This window comes from Natator depressus, chromosome 7 (genome assembly GCF_965152275.1).
Source record: "Natator depressus isolate rNatDep1 chromosome 7, rNatDep2.hap1, whole genome shotgun sequence".
NCBI lineage: Eukaryota > Metazoa > Chordata > Testudines > Cheloniidae > Natator > Natator depressus.
In genome coordinates this window covers 89,108,319-89,123,744 of record NC_134240.1, presented here as the reverse complement: position 1 = coordinate 89,123,744, position 15,426 = coordinate 89,108,319, and the positions used below count along the sequence as shown (strand labels likewise).

Here is a 15,426-nt window from a genome sequence, read left to right as displayed (position 1 = left end):
TATCAATCAGAGGCCAGGCTAACCTCCTTGTTCCAATAAGAACAATAACTTAGGTGCACCATTTCTTATTGGAACCCTCCGTGAAGTCCTGCATGAAATACTCCTTGATGTAAAGCCACCCCCTTTGTTGATTTTAGCTCCCTGAAGCCAACCCTGTAAGCCGTGTCATCAGTCGCCCCTCCCTCCGTCAGAGCAACGGCAGACAATCGTTCCGCGCCTTTTTTCTGTGCGGACGCCATACCAAGGCAAGCATGGAGGCCGCTCAGCTCACTTTGGAAATTAGGAGCACATTAAACACCACACGCATTATCCAGCAGTATATGCAGCACCAGAACCTGGCAAAGCGCTACCGGGCGAGGAGGCGACGTCAGCGCGGTCATGTGAGTGATCAGGACATGGACACAGATTTCTCTGAAAGCATGGGCCCTGCCAATGCATGCATCATGGTGCTAACGGGGCAGGTTCATGCTGTGGAACGCCGATTCTGGGCTCGGGAAACAAGCACAGACTGGTGGGACCGCATAGTGTTGCAGGTCTGGGACGATTCCCAGTGGCTGCGAAACTTTCGCATGCGTAAGGGCACTTTTATGTTGGATCATATTAAAGAAGTTCTGTATTAAAATCACAAATGAGTTTGATTCCCCATAGTTTAAATTCCAGGGTATTACTAATTAAGAGGTCTCTTGGGTTTTGGTACTGTTTCTCTCCCTCTATGTGTGAAACTTGCAAGCTGCTAATTGTGTTAGTACATTCTAAGACAGAGTCTGTTCTCAAAGCAATTCACAGAGACTCAAAGCAATACTCTAACAACAGAAACAGCACCCAGAGACTCCTCGCCCTTTTGTTGTATTAACAATTGTGATTAAAATAGAGATAGAGGATGTATGTGGATGGATGCTTGGTGTGGATAATAACTGAATGATCAGGGAGGTGCCAGCCTAAGAATCCAGTGTCCATCGGCTGAAGAAGGCGTCAAGTGGAAATAACCAGAGGACCCCCGGAGGGCAGACTGGAATCCACCCAACAGCCTCAAGAATGGGAGAACCAAAGAACAAGATAACATCTAGCAGCACGGAGCCGTCAGGAATGTGCCATCTGCTGATTGATTCAGCAACAGCATGATGAAGCAATTCCCACAGACTGGCCTAGGAAGAAATTCCTATAAAAAGAGACTCTAAAAAGTGAGAACTTTGGGGTCTGATTCTGCAAACCAACTTCCAGGAGCATCAGATGAGCATCTGACAAGGCCCTGCTCCCTCCTCATGTCCAGGCCACCTGGCCAGTGGCTTGGCATGAGCAACTCTAAGGCTGGTAACTATGATAACAACCTTGCAGAACCTGTGTGTGTGTGTGTGTGTGTGTGTATATGAATGAATGTGTGAAGAAATATGAGATTGAATGGAATGTTATAGCTATAACTAACTGCTTACTATGATTCTTTCTGTATTCACAATAAATGTGGTATTTTGCCTTTTTCCCTTTAATAAGATCCTGCTGGTTTTTAATTTATTGGTACAACAGGACCGCATAGTGTTGCAGGTCTGGGACGATTCCCAGTGGCTGCGAAACTTTCGCATGCGTAAGGGCACTTTCATGGAACTTTGTGACTTGCTTTCCCCTGCCCTGAAGCGCATGAATACCAAGATGAGAGCAGCCCTCACAGTTGAGAAGCGAGTGGCAATAGCCCTGTGGAAGCTTGCAACGCCAGACAGCTACCGGTCAGTTGGGAATCCATTTGGATTGGGCAAATCTACTGTTGGGGCTGCTGTGATGCAAGTAGCCCACGCAATCAAAGATCTGCTGATATCAAGGGTAGTGACCCTGGGAAATGTGCAGGTCATAGTGGATGGCTTTGCTGCAATGGGATTCCCTAACTGTGGTGGGGCCATAGACGGAACCCATATCCCTATCTTGGCACCGGAGCACCAAGCCGGCGAGTACATAAACCGCAAGGGGTACTTTTCAATAGTGCTGCAAGCTCTGGTGGATCACAAGGGACGTTTCACCAACATCAACGTGGGATGGCCGGGAAAGGTACATGACGCTCGCATCTTCAGGAACTCTGGTCTGTTTCAAAAGCTTCAAGAAGGGACTTTATTCCCAGACCAGAAAATAACTGTTGGTGATGTTGAAGTGCCTATATGTATCCTTGGGGACCCAGCCTACCCCTTAATGCCATGGCTCATGAAGCCGTACACAGGCAGCCTGGACAGCAGTCAGGAGCTGTTCAACTACAGGCTGAGCAAGTGCAGAATGGTGGTAGAATGTGCATTTGGACGTTTAAAGGCGCGCTGGCGCAGTTTACTGACTCGCTTAGACCTCAGCGAAACCAATATTCCCACTGTTATTACTGCTTGCTGTGTGCTCCACAATATCTGTGAGAGTAAGGGGGAGACGTTTATGGCGGGGTGGGAGGTTGAGGCAAATCGCCTGGCTGCTGGTTACGCGCAGCCAGACACCAGGGCGGTTAGAAGAGCACAGGAGGGTGCGGTACGCATCAGAGAGGCTTTGAAAACCAGTTTGATGACTGGCCAGGCTACGGTGTGAAAGTTCTGTTTGTTTCTCCTTGATGAAACCCCCCGCCCCTTGGTTCACTCTACTTCCCTGTAAGCTAACCACCCTCTCCTCCTCCCTTCGATCACCGCTTGCAGAGGCAATAAAGTCATTGTTGCTTCACATTCATGCATTCTTTATTCATTCATCACACAAATAGGGGGATAACTACCAAGGTAGTCCAGGAGGGGTGGTGGAGGAGGGAAGGAAAATGCCACACAGCACTTTAAAAGTTTACAACTTTAAAATTTATTGAATGACAGCCTTCTTTTTTTTGGGCAATCCTCTGTGGCGGAGTGGCTGGTTGGCCGGTGGCCCCCCCACCGCGTTCTTGGGCGTCTGGGTGTGGAGGCTATGGAACTTGGGGAGGAGGGCGGCTGGTTACACAGGGGCTGTAGTGGCAGTCTGTGCTCCAGCTGCCTTTGCTGCAGCTCAACCATACACTGGAGCATACTGGTTTGATCCTCCAGCAGCCTTAGCATTGAATCCTGCCTCCTCTCATCAAGCTGCCGCCACCTTTCAGCTTCAGCCCTGTCTTCAGCCCGCCACCTACTCTCTTCAGCCCGCCACCTCTCCTCCCGGTCATTTTGTGCTTTCCTGCACTCTGACATTATTTGCCTCCACGCATTCGTCTGTGCTCTGTCAGTGTGGGAGGACAGCATGAGCTCGGAGAACATTTCATCTCGAGTGCGTTTTTTTTTCTTTCTAATCTTCACTAGCCTCTGGGAAGGAGAAGATCCTGTGATCATTGAAACACATGCAGCTGGTGGAGAAAAAAAAAGGGACAGCGGTATTTAAAAAGACACATTTTATAAAACACTGGCTACACTCTTTCAGGGTAAACCTTGCTGTTAACATTACATACATAGCACATGTGCTTTTGTTACAAGGTCGCATTTTGCCTCCCCCCACCGCGTGGCTACCCCCTCAACCCTTCCCCCTCCCTGTGGCTAACAGCGGGGAACATTTCTGTTCAGCCGCAGGCAAACAGCCCAGCAGGAATGGGCTCCTCTGAGTGTCCCCTGAAGAAAAGCACCGTATTTCAACCAGGTGACCATGGATTATATCTCACTCTCCTGAGGATAACACAGAGAGATAAAGAACGGATGTTGTTTGAACGCCAGCAAACATACACTGCAATGCTTTGTTGTACAATGATTCCCGAGTACGTGTTACTGGCCTGGAGTGGTAAAGTGTCCTACCATGAAGGACGCAATAAGGCTGCCCTCCCCACAAACCTTTTGCAAAGGCTTTGGGAGTACATCCAGGAGAGCCGCGAATGCCAGGGCAAATTAATCCTTTCACATGCTTGCTTTTAAACCATGTATAGTATTTTAAAAGGTACACTCACCGGAGGTCCCTTCTCTGCCTGCTGGGTCCAGGAGGCAGCCTTGGGTGGGTTTGGGGGGTACTGGCTCCAGGTCCAGGGTGAGAAACAGTTCCTGGCTGTCGGGAAAACCGGTTTCTCCGCTTGCTTGCTGTGAGCTATCTACAACCTCATCATCATCTTCTTCTTCTTCGTCCCCAAAACCTGCTTCCGTATTGCCTCCATCTCCATTGAAGGAGTCAAACAACACGGCTGGGGTAGTGGTGGCTGAACCCCCTAAAATGGCATGCAGCTCATCATAGAAGCGGCATGTTTGGGGCTCTGACCCGGAGCGGCCGTTCACCTCTCTGGTTTTCTGGTAGGCTTGCCTCAGCTCCTTCAGTTTCACGCGGCACTGCTTCGGGTCCCTGTTATGGCCTCTGTCCTTCATGCCCTGGGAGATTTTGACAAAGGTTTTGGCATTTCGAAAACTGGAACGGAGTTCTGATAGCACGGATTCCTCTCCCCATACAGCGATCAGATCCCATACCTCCCGTTCGGTCCATGCTGGAGCTCTTTTGCGATTCTGGGACTCCATCATGGTCACCTCTGCTGATGAGCTCTGCATGGTCACCTGCAGCTTGCCACGCTGGCCAAACAGGAAATGAGATTCAAAAGTTCGCGGTTCTTTTCCTGTCTACCTGGCCAGTGCATCTGAGTTGAGAGTGCTGTTCAGAGCGGTCAAAATGGAGCACTCTGGGATAGCTCCCGGAGGCCAATACCGTCGAATTGTGTCCACAGTACCCCAAATTCGACCCGTCAAGGCCGATTTAAGCGCTAATCCACTTGTCAGGGGTGGAGTAAGGAAATCGATTTTAAGAGCCCTTTAAGTCGAAATAAAGGGCTTCATCATGTGGACGGGTGCAGGTTTACATCGATTTAATGCTGCTAAATTCGACCTAAAGTCCTAGTGTAGACCAGGGCTCAGAGAAGTTAAGTAGAAGTAAAGTAGAAATTTTCAGTTTCTCTGTAATTCAGAGGAAAATTACTGAATTTTTTTTTTTACTCCAGCTTTTATGTTAAAATAAGAATTATTTTTACATGCCTCGACTTGTTAGGGCAGAGTTTCTATGTGTTTCTAGTCCTTATAGTCACAATGCACCTTGAAAATGAGAGAGCCCAATTTAAACTAATGTGATATCTTCATGAGTCTCTAGACATCTTGAAACAAAAGCTGATGTGTGAACTGCTCCAGTCATATAAATAGAGTATTAAATCTGAACCATAACAATGACAGTTTACATAGCAATATTGTTAACCATTTCACTGCCAATAGGCTGGGTGTTTCTGCTACAACTGTGTGCAAACTGCCTCCCACTTCTCTCCAGGTGATGGGGCACAAGATGGGTATGGTTCAACTGAAAATGAAGAAATGAAGCAATACAAATAATAAGATTCCTAAACCCAAACTTGGAGTGGTTAAATAACTACTATTTCTTTGGAATTCTGTAGGTGTGCTTTCTCAGCATGTAGTTGCTGTGGTAAAGGTGGACCTCATATTGTAAATGAATAGTTATTTGGTGCAAAATTCAGTAGTACTTTGGAAGTATTGTAGTATCTTGTGAAAAGGTGTATAGCAAAAATATTACATAAGATAATAGTGAAATACTGGCTAAACTCAAGGTCTGATTTTATCAAGTCTTTTAAAACCAAATATATAGGCTTGTGCCTCAATGGACCTCTGAAACTCACATCCCCTCTCACTATTAAGGGTGCTCTTTTGCTCTGAGGATCAAATTGAGTGTTTTGAAGTTGTGAATGTTTAACTAGTTTTTCAGTTTATGGAGTCATTTGCAGTTTTCACCTTTTAAAATGTTTCCTTATATAGCATGATCTGTGAGGCAAGACTTACAAGTTCATTAATTATTCAGTTGGAGCTGTTCTGTGTTATATTAAAAAAAAAAAAGCAATATTTGGCTGGCTTAGTGTGAGGCAAGTATATTTTAGCGTGCTCATTGTCTTGTGACTCTCATAACTGAAAATAGTCACATGGGCAATAGTCTCAACTGTAGGTAGGCACTACGTTTTAACCAGCAGGATTTCTTTATTGAGAATTCAGTATATTAATTTTGTGTGTAGAATGGCATCTTTTGAGCTCAAACTCATTTTCTCTCAGGCAGTTTCACATGTAGTTCATTGATCATGAAACATGATACCATTAAAAGTCAAACTAAGATATTTTAGTGGTTAAAACTTGTTTGAGTCACCTTATTTTATTGCAATAATTCATAATAGTGCAGCTTTCTGCGGGCTTCAGAATGTTACAACTAACTTTCCAGTGCTCAGAGTCCTGCCAGGGCAGCATATGAGGTGCTTTAACAACTGTTTTCCTTATTAGAAAGGTGAAGGAGACAACTAGCCCTTGTCATATGCATTTCCTATGCTGCCTGCTGTATTGAGTATTAATTTAAAATAAGGTGAAGAAAAATTCAGAAATGTAGACTACCAACGGTCTTCCTATGATAGAAATGAGACCTAACAAAACCCTTTTTGAGAAGCCTTCACTAACATTTTATGTTTAACTTCTAATGTAAAATGGAAATTAGAGGGGTTAAGATGGAATTTAAATAGCAAATAGCTAAAGACATAAACAACAGTAAATTTAAATGAATCGAAAGCAGGAAGCCTGCAGTCAAATTAGAGGATCTGCTTGACTATGGGGGACATAGGGGAGCAATTGAGGAGGATAAGGACATTGCAGAAAAGCTAAATGATTTCTTTGCATTAGTCGTCGCCATAAAGGTTATGGTAATAAGCTATCCTCTTCAGGTAATAACAGATGTTGTTGTCAAAAGAGGAGGTACTTGAACAAATCAAAAAATAGCACCAAATAACCAGGATTGGATGATATATATCAGAGTTTTGAAGGGATTTAGGAATGAAGTGTCTGAGCAGTTGGTAATATGCAATGTCATTAAAACTGTTTACTATACTACAGGACTGTATAGTAGCAAGTGCTTTTTATCACTCTCCAAAGGTAGTAGGGAATGGCAAATTAGTGAGTCTGTGCACCAGGAAAAGTGGCTGACATTAAAAAATTGAATGGTAAAACTCCTTGCTTAAACATGATGATGGGGTAAACCAACACAGCTTCTGAAAAAGAAAATTATGTCGCTTACTGATTAGAATTTTTTGAGCATATCCACAAAATAGTGGATAAAGGAGAACGAGATGACATTTACTTGCATTTTCAAAAGCTTTTGTTAAAATTCCTCAGATGCTAATAGGGAAATTAAGTAGCTATCGAGTGAGAGGTAATGTCATGGATTAGAAATTGGCTAAGGGCTTGTTTAAACACATAAATGGTACCTCTTTAACTATGTCAGTAAAGTTAAACTGGTACAGCCTCTAGTGTGGATGCACTTACAATCACTATAGCTTACTCCCATATGGGAAGGAAAATGAGCCCTACTGTCTGTTACAAGGCATGTACATACCAGCATAACTGTCTCCACAGCAGGGATTGTACTGGTAAGTTTTACAAAAAAAAAAAAAAAAAATCACACTCAACTTTAACCAAGACAGCTATACCAGCTCAAAAACTGTGTAGACCAGGCCTCAGAAAACAAAAAGTTGGAGTATATAGTGAACTTTAATTAGAGAAAAAGATGGGGATTCATAAGTCTCAATACTAAAAGTTACTGGGATTGTGAAGAAGCTTCTTGGGCAGGTTATTCCATAACTGTCTGCCACAAACGTCTTGAACCTTCTTCGAAACATCTGGTACAAGCCACTGTCTGAGAAAGAATGCCAGACTAGATGGGCCACTATCCAGTATAGGAGTACCTATGTTACTCAGTCCTTCAGACAAGTGTCCTGCCAGGTAAAAGGTAAAAATTGTTCATTTGTAAACACAACATTCAATTAGAAATACTTAAATCTACTGTTCAGTTGACTTTTTAATGAGCAAATGCCAGTATATCTTTAAAAATTTCTGTTTTTAAGATGATCTTCAAAAGCTGTTTTGAGTCTGTTCACATTTTTGGGTTGAAACTTAAGGTCTACGAGGATCTCCTTCTGTTTAATTTTTTTTAAGCCCTTTGTTTTCACAACAAATTCCATCAACTCAGCAACCAAACAATGGCTCAGTAATCTCCTGGTCATCGCAACTCAACAAATCCTAAAGTTCTTCCTTAGGGCCACACAATGTATCACGATACACGATACATCGTGTTTCCACGATATGCTATGCATCCGATGAAGTGAGCTGTAGCTCACGAAAGCTCATGCTCAAATAAACTGGTTAGTCTCTAAGGTGCCACAAGTACTCCTTTTCTTTTTACAATGTATCAAATAGACCCTGGACCAAGAATCCTGCAACTTAATGTTGAAGGAGTCTTACTGGCAAAATGCAAGTAGCTTGGAAACCTGCTGAAGACTCACAATATTGACATCCTCATATTGCAAGAGACCCATGTTAGCAGTGACCAACAGGCTAGGCACTACTATACCTATGGATACAACCTAATGACTCGCCATTATCATCCGAAATATGGCTTGGCAATATACATCAAGGACACATGTGATTTTAATGTTGTTTCACCAACTGAAGGAGAGACCACATTTACCACAACCATCAAAGTAGGGGAGCTCCACATTACCAACATCTATTAAACCCCTAGCACAAAATGGCCAAAACCAGGGCTACCGAGCACTCAGACCAGGAGCTCTCAAACAGCAAAAACCCCACTACACTCCCTTGACACAGTAAGATGCCATTCCTGGCTTTTCTCCATGCAAAACCTTGATTTCACACATTCAAGCCGTCGAGCCTGGACACTACTGTGATGCTTTGAGTCTGCTAATCCCGCAGAGTATTGGCCACCAAAAATCTGGGCAAACTCAGTAGCCTCCAAACTGGTGGAGCACACAAAGGACCACTTGATAAACACACAAGAAGAGAAGTGTATCAACAACTCTACCAGACACTTGAATCAATCCCCTCAGGAGAACCTTCCACTATCAGCATTGAGGAAGTAAAAGAAGGACCTGCCGTGATGAATAGAGTCCTGCACGGATACACAATAGATATCCATGGATATAAAGCAGATGTCTGCGGAGCTTCAGGGCTCTAATGACAATGACTGAGCCCAGCAGGAATTTGGCCAGCAACCAGGCCAGGAACTGCAACGGCGAAAGCAGCAGTACGTTGGACTGCCGCTCTCAGGAGCCAGCACCCAGCCCAGGCAACTCCTCTAGCGTGATTGTGCCACCTCCAGCCCTACTTACTGGTGTGGGCACCAGGCTCACCGGCAGCTGTCCCTCTCATGCTCCCGGACAGGAGTCTTGTCCATGCAGCAGTGTGTGACTCCTGCCCACGGATTTTAATTGTGTATCTGTGCAGGGTTCTAGGAATGAAAATGGAAGTCTGCAGGCCCTGACGGTATTCTGTCAGAATTCTTCCACCATCTTGGCCCCAAAGGACTCCAATGGCTAGCAACATTGTATTCCGCTACCTTAAGGACAGTACAGATCCCTGAAATATGGCGTGAGGCAATGGTAATTACCATTCCAAAGCCTGGGAAGCTCACTGATGAAGTAGGAAGCTATCGGCCGATTTGAACGTATCATCCTCAAAAGAATGAGAACGCCCTTTTACTGAGTCAATTATCCCTGTCAAACAGGCAGGCTTCTGACCAAAACGTAGTTGTTGCGACCAAGTTCTGGAACTCAGAACTCACACTGAGGCTGGCTATCAGAAAAAAACTAAAGACTGGTGCAGTATTTGTCGACCTGTCATCTTCGTATGGATTAAGGCCCTGATGTTGAAACTTGCAAAAATTATACCTTGCTGCCAAACACTTTGCCGGCCGTGGACTACGCTGAGTAACAGACGCCTATGGGTTTACTTGCATTATAAGACCGGCTCATCCCATACCATAAACAGTGGGCTACCAGAAGTTTCTGTACTCACGCCAACCCTTTTTAATATTTACATAAGTGACATGCCTCCAATTAAATCACAAAAATTTGGATATGCAGATGATCTTGCCATGACAATCCAAGCACCAAACCTCCATGACACTAGGATGTTGGTGAAGCACTGGAATCGGTTACCTAGGGAGGTGGTGTAACCTCCATCCTTAGATGTTTTTAAGTCCTGGCTTGACAAAGCCTTGGCTGGGATGATTTAGTTGGGGGTGGTCCTGCTTTGAGCCGGGGCTTGGATTAGATGACCTCCTGAGGTCTCTTCCAACCATAATCTTCTATGATTCTATGAAAGGGCGGTTAACTGAGGACCTCCGAATTATGGAACAATACTTCTGGAAATGGAGACTCAAAGCAAACCCTGAAAAAATAATAGTAAGCAGCAAGCACTTTTCATCTCGATAATAGGAGTGCCAAAAACACAGTGAAAGTAGCTTTCTGTGGTAAAAATGTGTGACATGATTATGCCTCAATATACCTTGGAGTGAAACTTGACCACACCCTCACTTTCCATGATAACCTTGAGAAGGTAGCTGCAAAGATAAAAACGAGAGCCAGCATAATTCAGAAACTAGCAGGTACAACCTAGGGTGCATTGGCATGAATGTTGTGAACATCTGCAATGACACTTGTGTATTCGATAGCTGAATATTGTGCACCGGAATGGAGCAGATGCAGCCACACACGACTTGTTGATAGCCAGCTGAATACAGTGATGTGTGATGCAGTGAATCATTGGAACACTTAAATTGACTCCAACACCATGGCTACCTGTTTTGTCTAACATTGCTCCCCTGTCGATATGCCAAACTTCTGCAACACTCTGTGAAGCTCAGCGAATCCAGGAAAACAGATGTCTTCCTATCCCCCAAGACCTTGACAGTGCGCCCCCCTCCACCTCCCCTCAGCATCTTTCTGGGAACATTCGCTTAGCCTCATGCAATCAGGCTATGATCAGAAGGAGGCTTGGAAAGTAGAATGGGCTAAACACAACTTAAAGAATAAGCACCTTGTGCCGGATCCTACTCAGAAGGTTCTTGGGTTCGACCTTCCATGCTCATCTTGGTCAACTCTGAACCGAATCTGAACCAACCATGGTAGAAGCAGACATCTAATGCACAAATGGAAAATCAAGGACTCCCCAGCTTGCGTGTGTGGCTCTCCATGACAGACCATCAAACATATCACCACCTACTGCCAATTTATAAATATGAAAGAGGCATCCCTGCTATAAATTTAGCCACTCCTGATGTAGTCATCTGGCTTGATAAACTTTAGGTGAAATTGTAGTTGCGGCTCTATACAGCCATACAAAAGAAGAAGAAGTTGCAAGTAAGCTGTAGATGTTCTCTCTAAGGTCACTTAGATTGTACATAAGGGTTAAAGCCATTAGTTGAGTATTAAGAGTGGTTGCCAATACGAAGTTTAACTGTCCTGTGATTTAAGGAACCAGCTTGTCAAGTAACTACAGAATCCATAATCTTTATGAGCCACATCAAAATTACACCTCTGAGACCTGTACAACCCTGTTTTGTGAACATTAAAGCCAATGTTTGAAAACCATTGGTGCCTAAGGGTAGACTACTAAATCTTAAAGGGTGCTAAAATAGAAGTGGCTTAGTCTTCAGACATGCTGTGTGCACACAGCACCCACTGATGTCATTATGACTTATGACACACTTCTGAAAATCAGGCCACATTTATCTTCGTGTCTAAATATGGATCTAGGAATATAAGTTTAGGCATCCAGATTGGAAATATTGGCGTAAGACTTTCTAAATCCAAAATGTTTATTCCTTTTCTCCCTCATAACAATTATTAGTGTTTTTTGTTGGCCTTGGGGTAGAAGTTGGGGAAGCTTCAATGGCATAATTAAGAGAAATGGCAAAGAAATGTTATAGTAAGGGAGCTGTAGTACCATGGACAGCTGAGTGGTGGCAGGGACCAGGGGAGCAAGAGAGAGCTCCTCGGCTGGCTGCTGGGACTGAGTACAAGACTTCAGCCCTATGGTAAGGGTGAAGCATTCGTGAAGGTGAGGGGGCCATGGGGAAGTAGCCCAGGGAATCATAGCAGCATTATGAGAAGTTGAAAGGGGAGACAGCGGCATGTGGCTGCTATTCATAGATTCCTGGGCTGGAACCTGGAGTAATGGGCGGGCTTGGGTCCCCTCTTCACCAGCCACAGGTGGAATGACACACTCCCTGAGGAGGGAGTTAAATCTACTTCCAGAGAGGGGACTGAAGGCCCTGAAGAGGGTCAGCAATTTACTAAACATTGAGCTGTATTGGACTTCAATACACCCCCACAAGGGAACTGAGATAATTAGTGGCCCAGCTGGGAAGCTGGGGCCGAAAGGGCAAAACCATTGCCTCCAGGGAGTATGGTTCAGTACCAGGGCTGGGACTGTTTAAAGACTGCAGACTGAGACTTTTTATCGTTGAACTGTTTATCCTGAAAATGGTTTTGTTTTGTTGAAAGCCCACAGTCTGTGTATTGACTTGGCCAGAGGGCCAATTCACTGAGATCACCTGAGAAACCACAGACAGGGATCACCACAGACTGAGAGAGGTGCAGGCACACACCTGAACAAGGGGACGCTCGAGTGAGGTGAGTGCCAGCCCATTACAGATGTCTTACCTGTAATTTAGATCTCATTTTGCCTTTCAAGAGGTATTTTGTGAATTTAGTTGCATCATTGCCATCACTTTGGGTAATATTTTATCTACTACTGTAAATCAGTACTAAAATTACCTAAAGTTTGGAGGACTTCTTTCTTTGACTTTTTAGTTAATTGCCATTCATTCAGCTTTTTGATGCTGCAGTTTGTACAATACATGTCTGGAAGCAGTTTGAGCTTTGTTTGCCTCTACTTACACCCATATATAGAAGCATTGTACTAATTAATTCAGTATTGCTATTTGTTCTAGAAGCTGTACTGAATGGTTTCTTCAAGCAAAGCTTTGATTCAATAGTATTGACTTAATAGAGAATATGATAGAAAATCAAGGCAATATGCTTAGACATTTCCTGTGCCACCTTGCTTTTTGCATTAGGCACACTTTTTGCTTGTAGGGAGAAACTACAGCATTTAATGCAGCAAATTCTTTGTTCTAAGGCAGGTTAGATATGAAAATATTCTTAATATTAAGCATCTTGGTGAAATATAAGACCAAAAACCAGATGCAAATAAAGTGTAATTGTTCTAATGGGACTCTTTTTATAAGCAAGCCTTTGCTGTCCTTGCTGCTGGAACCAGTGTGGCCCATTGGAAAGGGTACCAGACTGTGAGCCACACAAAACCTGGCTTCTGTTAACAGGTTTGCCTTTCTTGCTGTGTGACTTTGGCAGGTGAGATGCTCTACAAAAAGAAAAGAAATTGGGCTTTTGACCTTTTCTGATGCTTTATGGTATACATGTTTTTGTTTCTTTATGATCCTTTAAGTTGTGTATAAAAAATTCCTGCAAGGTGTCTCGTGTTGTTTTTCCATTGGGATTTCAATTCTTACCTAGGCACTTTGACTGTTCATAGAGTACTAGAGAGAGAGTGATATCATGAGCCAAGGGAATGAAAGTAGAGCTGCTAAGAGAAGGGATTTTGAGAGAGAATGGTTAAAACTCTGATGTTCAACAAACATTTTACTTCAGCGACTAAGATTTCAAATAAGGAAGCCCTTTTATTAAAGGTTCAGCACCCTGACGCCTTCATTTGAAGATTTACATCCCTTTCATCTCCTAGACGCCTTCCAGAAAATCAGTAAAAACTAAACTGGACACTTCTGATATTTTTAAGGTGTGTTTTTTTGTTTGTTTGTTTTTTTTAAAGGATAGAAAAATAACATACAGCCTTTCATCTAGCATAAAGATGCACAAACCTAGCTTTAAAAAAATCTTTTGCAGGTCAACTTTAACCTCTCTCTGATAGATTTTCCCCATCTCTAAAAAGCAGATGATGCTTTAGAATATATAAGGAAATAGCACTTTGCATCTCTAGATTCTAAGACTCCGTTAATATTACAGTGAATATGGTCAATGTACAGCAATATTGATTGCAAAGATACAAAACATATAAAAAGAAAAACACTTAAATTCGGTTGCTCAACATGTTGCTAACATTGAAGGAATTCTGATGGTTTTCTTTGCATACCTCACATTTAAGTAGATTACTAGTGGCAGGGGCTAATAATTTTAAGTTGCTGTTTTCTGAAGAGTAGTAGCAATGAGACTGTTCTGGACAAACCTCCGTAAAACTTTGATCTTGTCTTCATCAAAGACTCATTAAAAATCCTTGCCAACTTTTTCAGTTACATAAATATTAACGATGGAACACATTCTCTTCTCCAGGCAATAGCAGCCGCTAGCACCCTGTTAGTTCAACTTCTCTGTTCACCTTTCATAGACAGATGCTATGAATAATTTAGTCATCTGCTAATTAAAGATGAATGTAAGTTCAGCGGGCTGAACGTATAAGCAGAGATCCTGTAGAAGAGACACATTTCCTTCCCTGGTAAATAGAAAGGTTTGATGCTAGATACAGCTGTATATCTAGCAATGGATTCTGTTTTGAATTCTTGTTGTTAAATGATTTGTACTCAACTTGAAGACTACCAGCTAATGGTTGCACACTTTCCCCAATTTTCAAAAATAATGGTAGCTGAAAAACATATGGGCAATATTTATCTTTGTTTTTTGAGAAAATTAAATCCAAGGATTTAGAATAGTTGTGTAACAGAATGCAGTCCTTAGAATGTCTTCAATTGCATTTCTGCTAGTACTGGAAATGAGTTGGTTTAATTTCATAACTTTTTACATCATTTTCTTTCGGAAAAGGTGAACAAATGTCCAAATCATTTGATAGCTTAATGGACACTTAACTGGACACTTGCTGAAATGGTATCTTTATCATTGTATCATTTTTACCCTCATTCTGCCACTCATTTTCACTCATGTGGTACATTACGCACACTTGTTAAATCTTAAATTGGTAACTCTTCGGGGCACCTCTTATGCTTTTATATAGCATCTAACAGCAATTCTGATTGGGGTGTTTGGGGGCTATTGCAATACAAATGAGGAATAAATCTACTTTAAGTATCTAGTGTCTGTCGCCCGGTCTGGAGTGGCTCACAACTATGAGTGCCTACTTCAGGGTAGATGGTCAGAAAACAGGGCAGACGCACCATGCTGGTAGTGTGTTCTATCATTAGATTTCACCAAGCCAGTAACAAATGTGAACTCCTGGATCACTATACCAGTCTAACCATGGAGTCACAGACAGTCCCCTTAGACTCTCCACTCTATTTAACCACTTATTGAAACTGGACTTTTTGATAATAGGTCTCTTAAATAAAAAAAAAACTTACCACATCAGGTTGCTCCCAGTCCCAAGAGACTAGTCGCTTATCACAGATCAGCTGGTACTTTAGATCTTATACCAAGAACCACGCTAGTAGCCAATTATATAGTAAAAACTAACGAAAGGTTTATTAACTAAGGAAAGGAAGTGAGAGTTACTGAGAAGTGAAAGCAGGTAAAATATATACACAGGTGAGTCATAGTTTGTAATTCAAAACGATGGCAAT

At 42.9% G+C, this 15,426-nt stretch overlaps 1 protein-coding gene across 3 annotated transcripts in view; it reads left to right on the top strand.

The window, feature by feature from the left end:
- The window catches only part of SGMS1 (sphingomyelin synthase 1), a 221,983-nt gene that overhangs the window by 43,985 nt on the left and 162,572 nt on the right, over positions 1-15,426 (top strand). Inside the window, exon 2 of one of the 3 annotated variants that reach the window (XM_074959018.1) lies at positions 138-2,643. The exons of the other annotated variants lie outside the window; for them this stretch is intronic. Coding sequence (XP_074815119.1) covers positions 1,432-2,547 — 1,116 coding nt within the window. The 5' untranslated portion in view covers positions 138-1,431 and the 3' untranslated portion in view covers positions 2,548-2,643. Of the gene's footprint in view, positions 1-137; positions 2,644-15,426 lie in introns of those variants that run through there. 3 annotated transcript variants of the gene reach the window in all.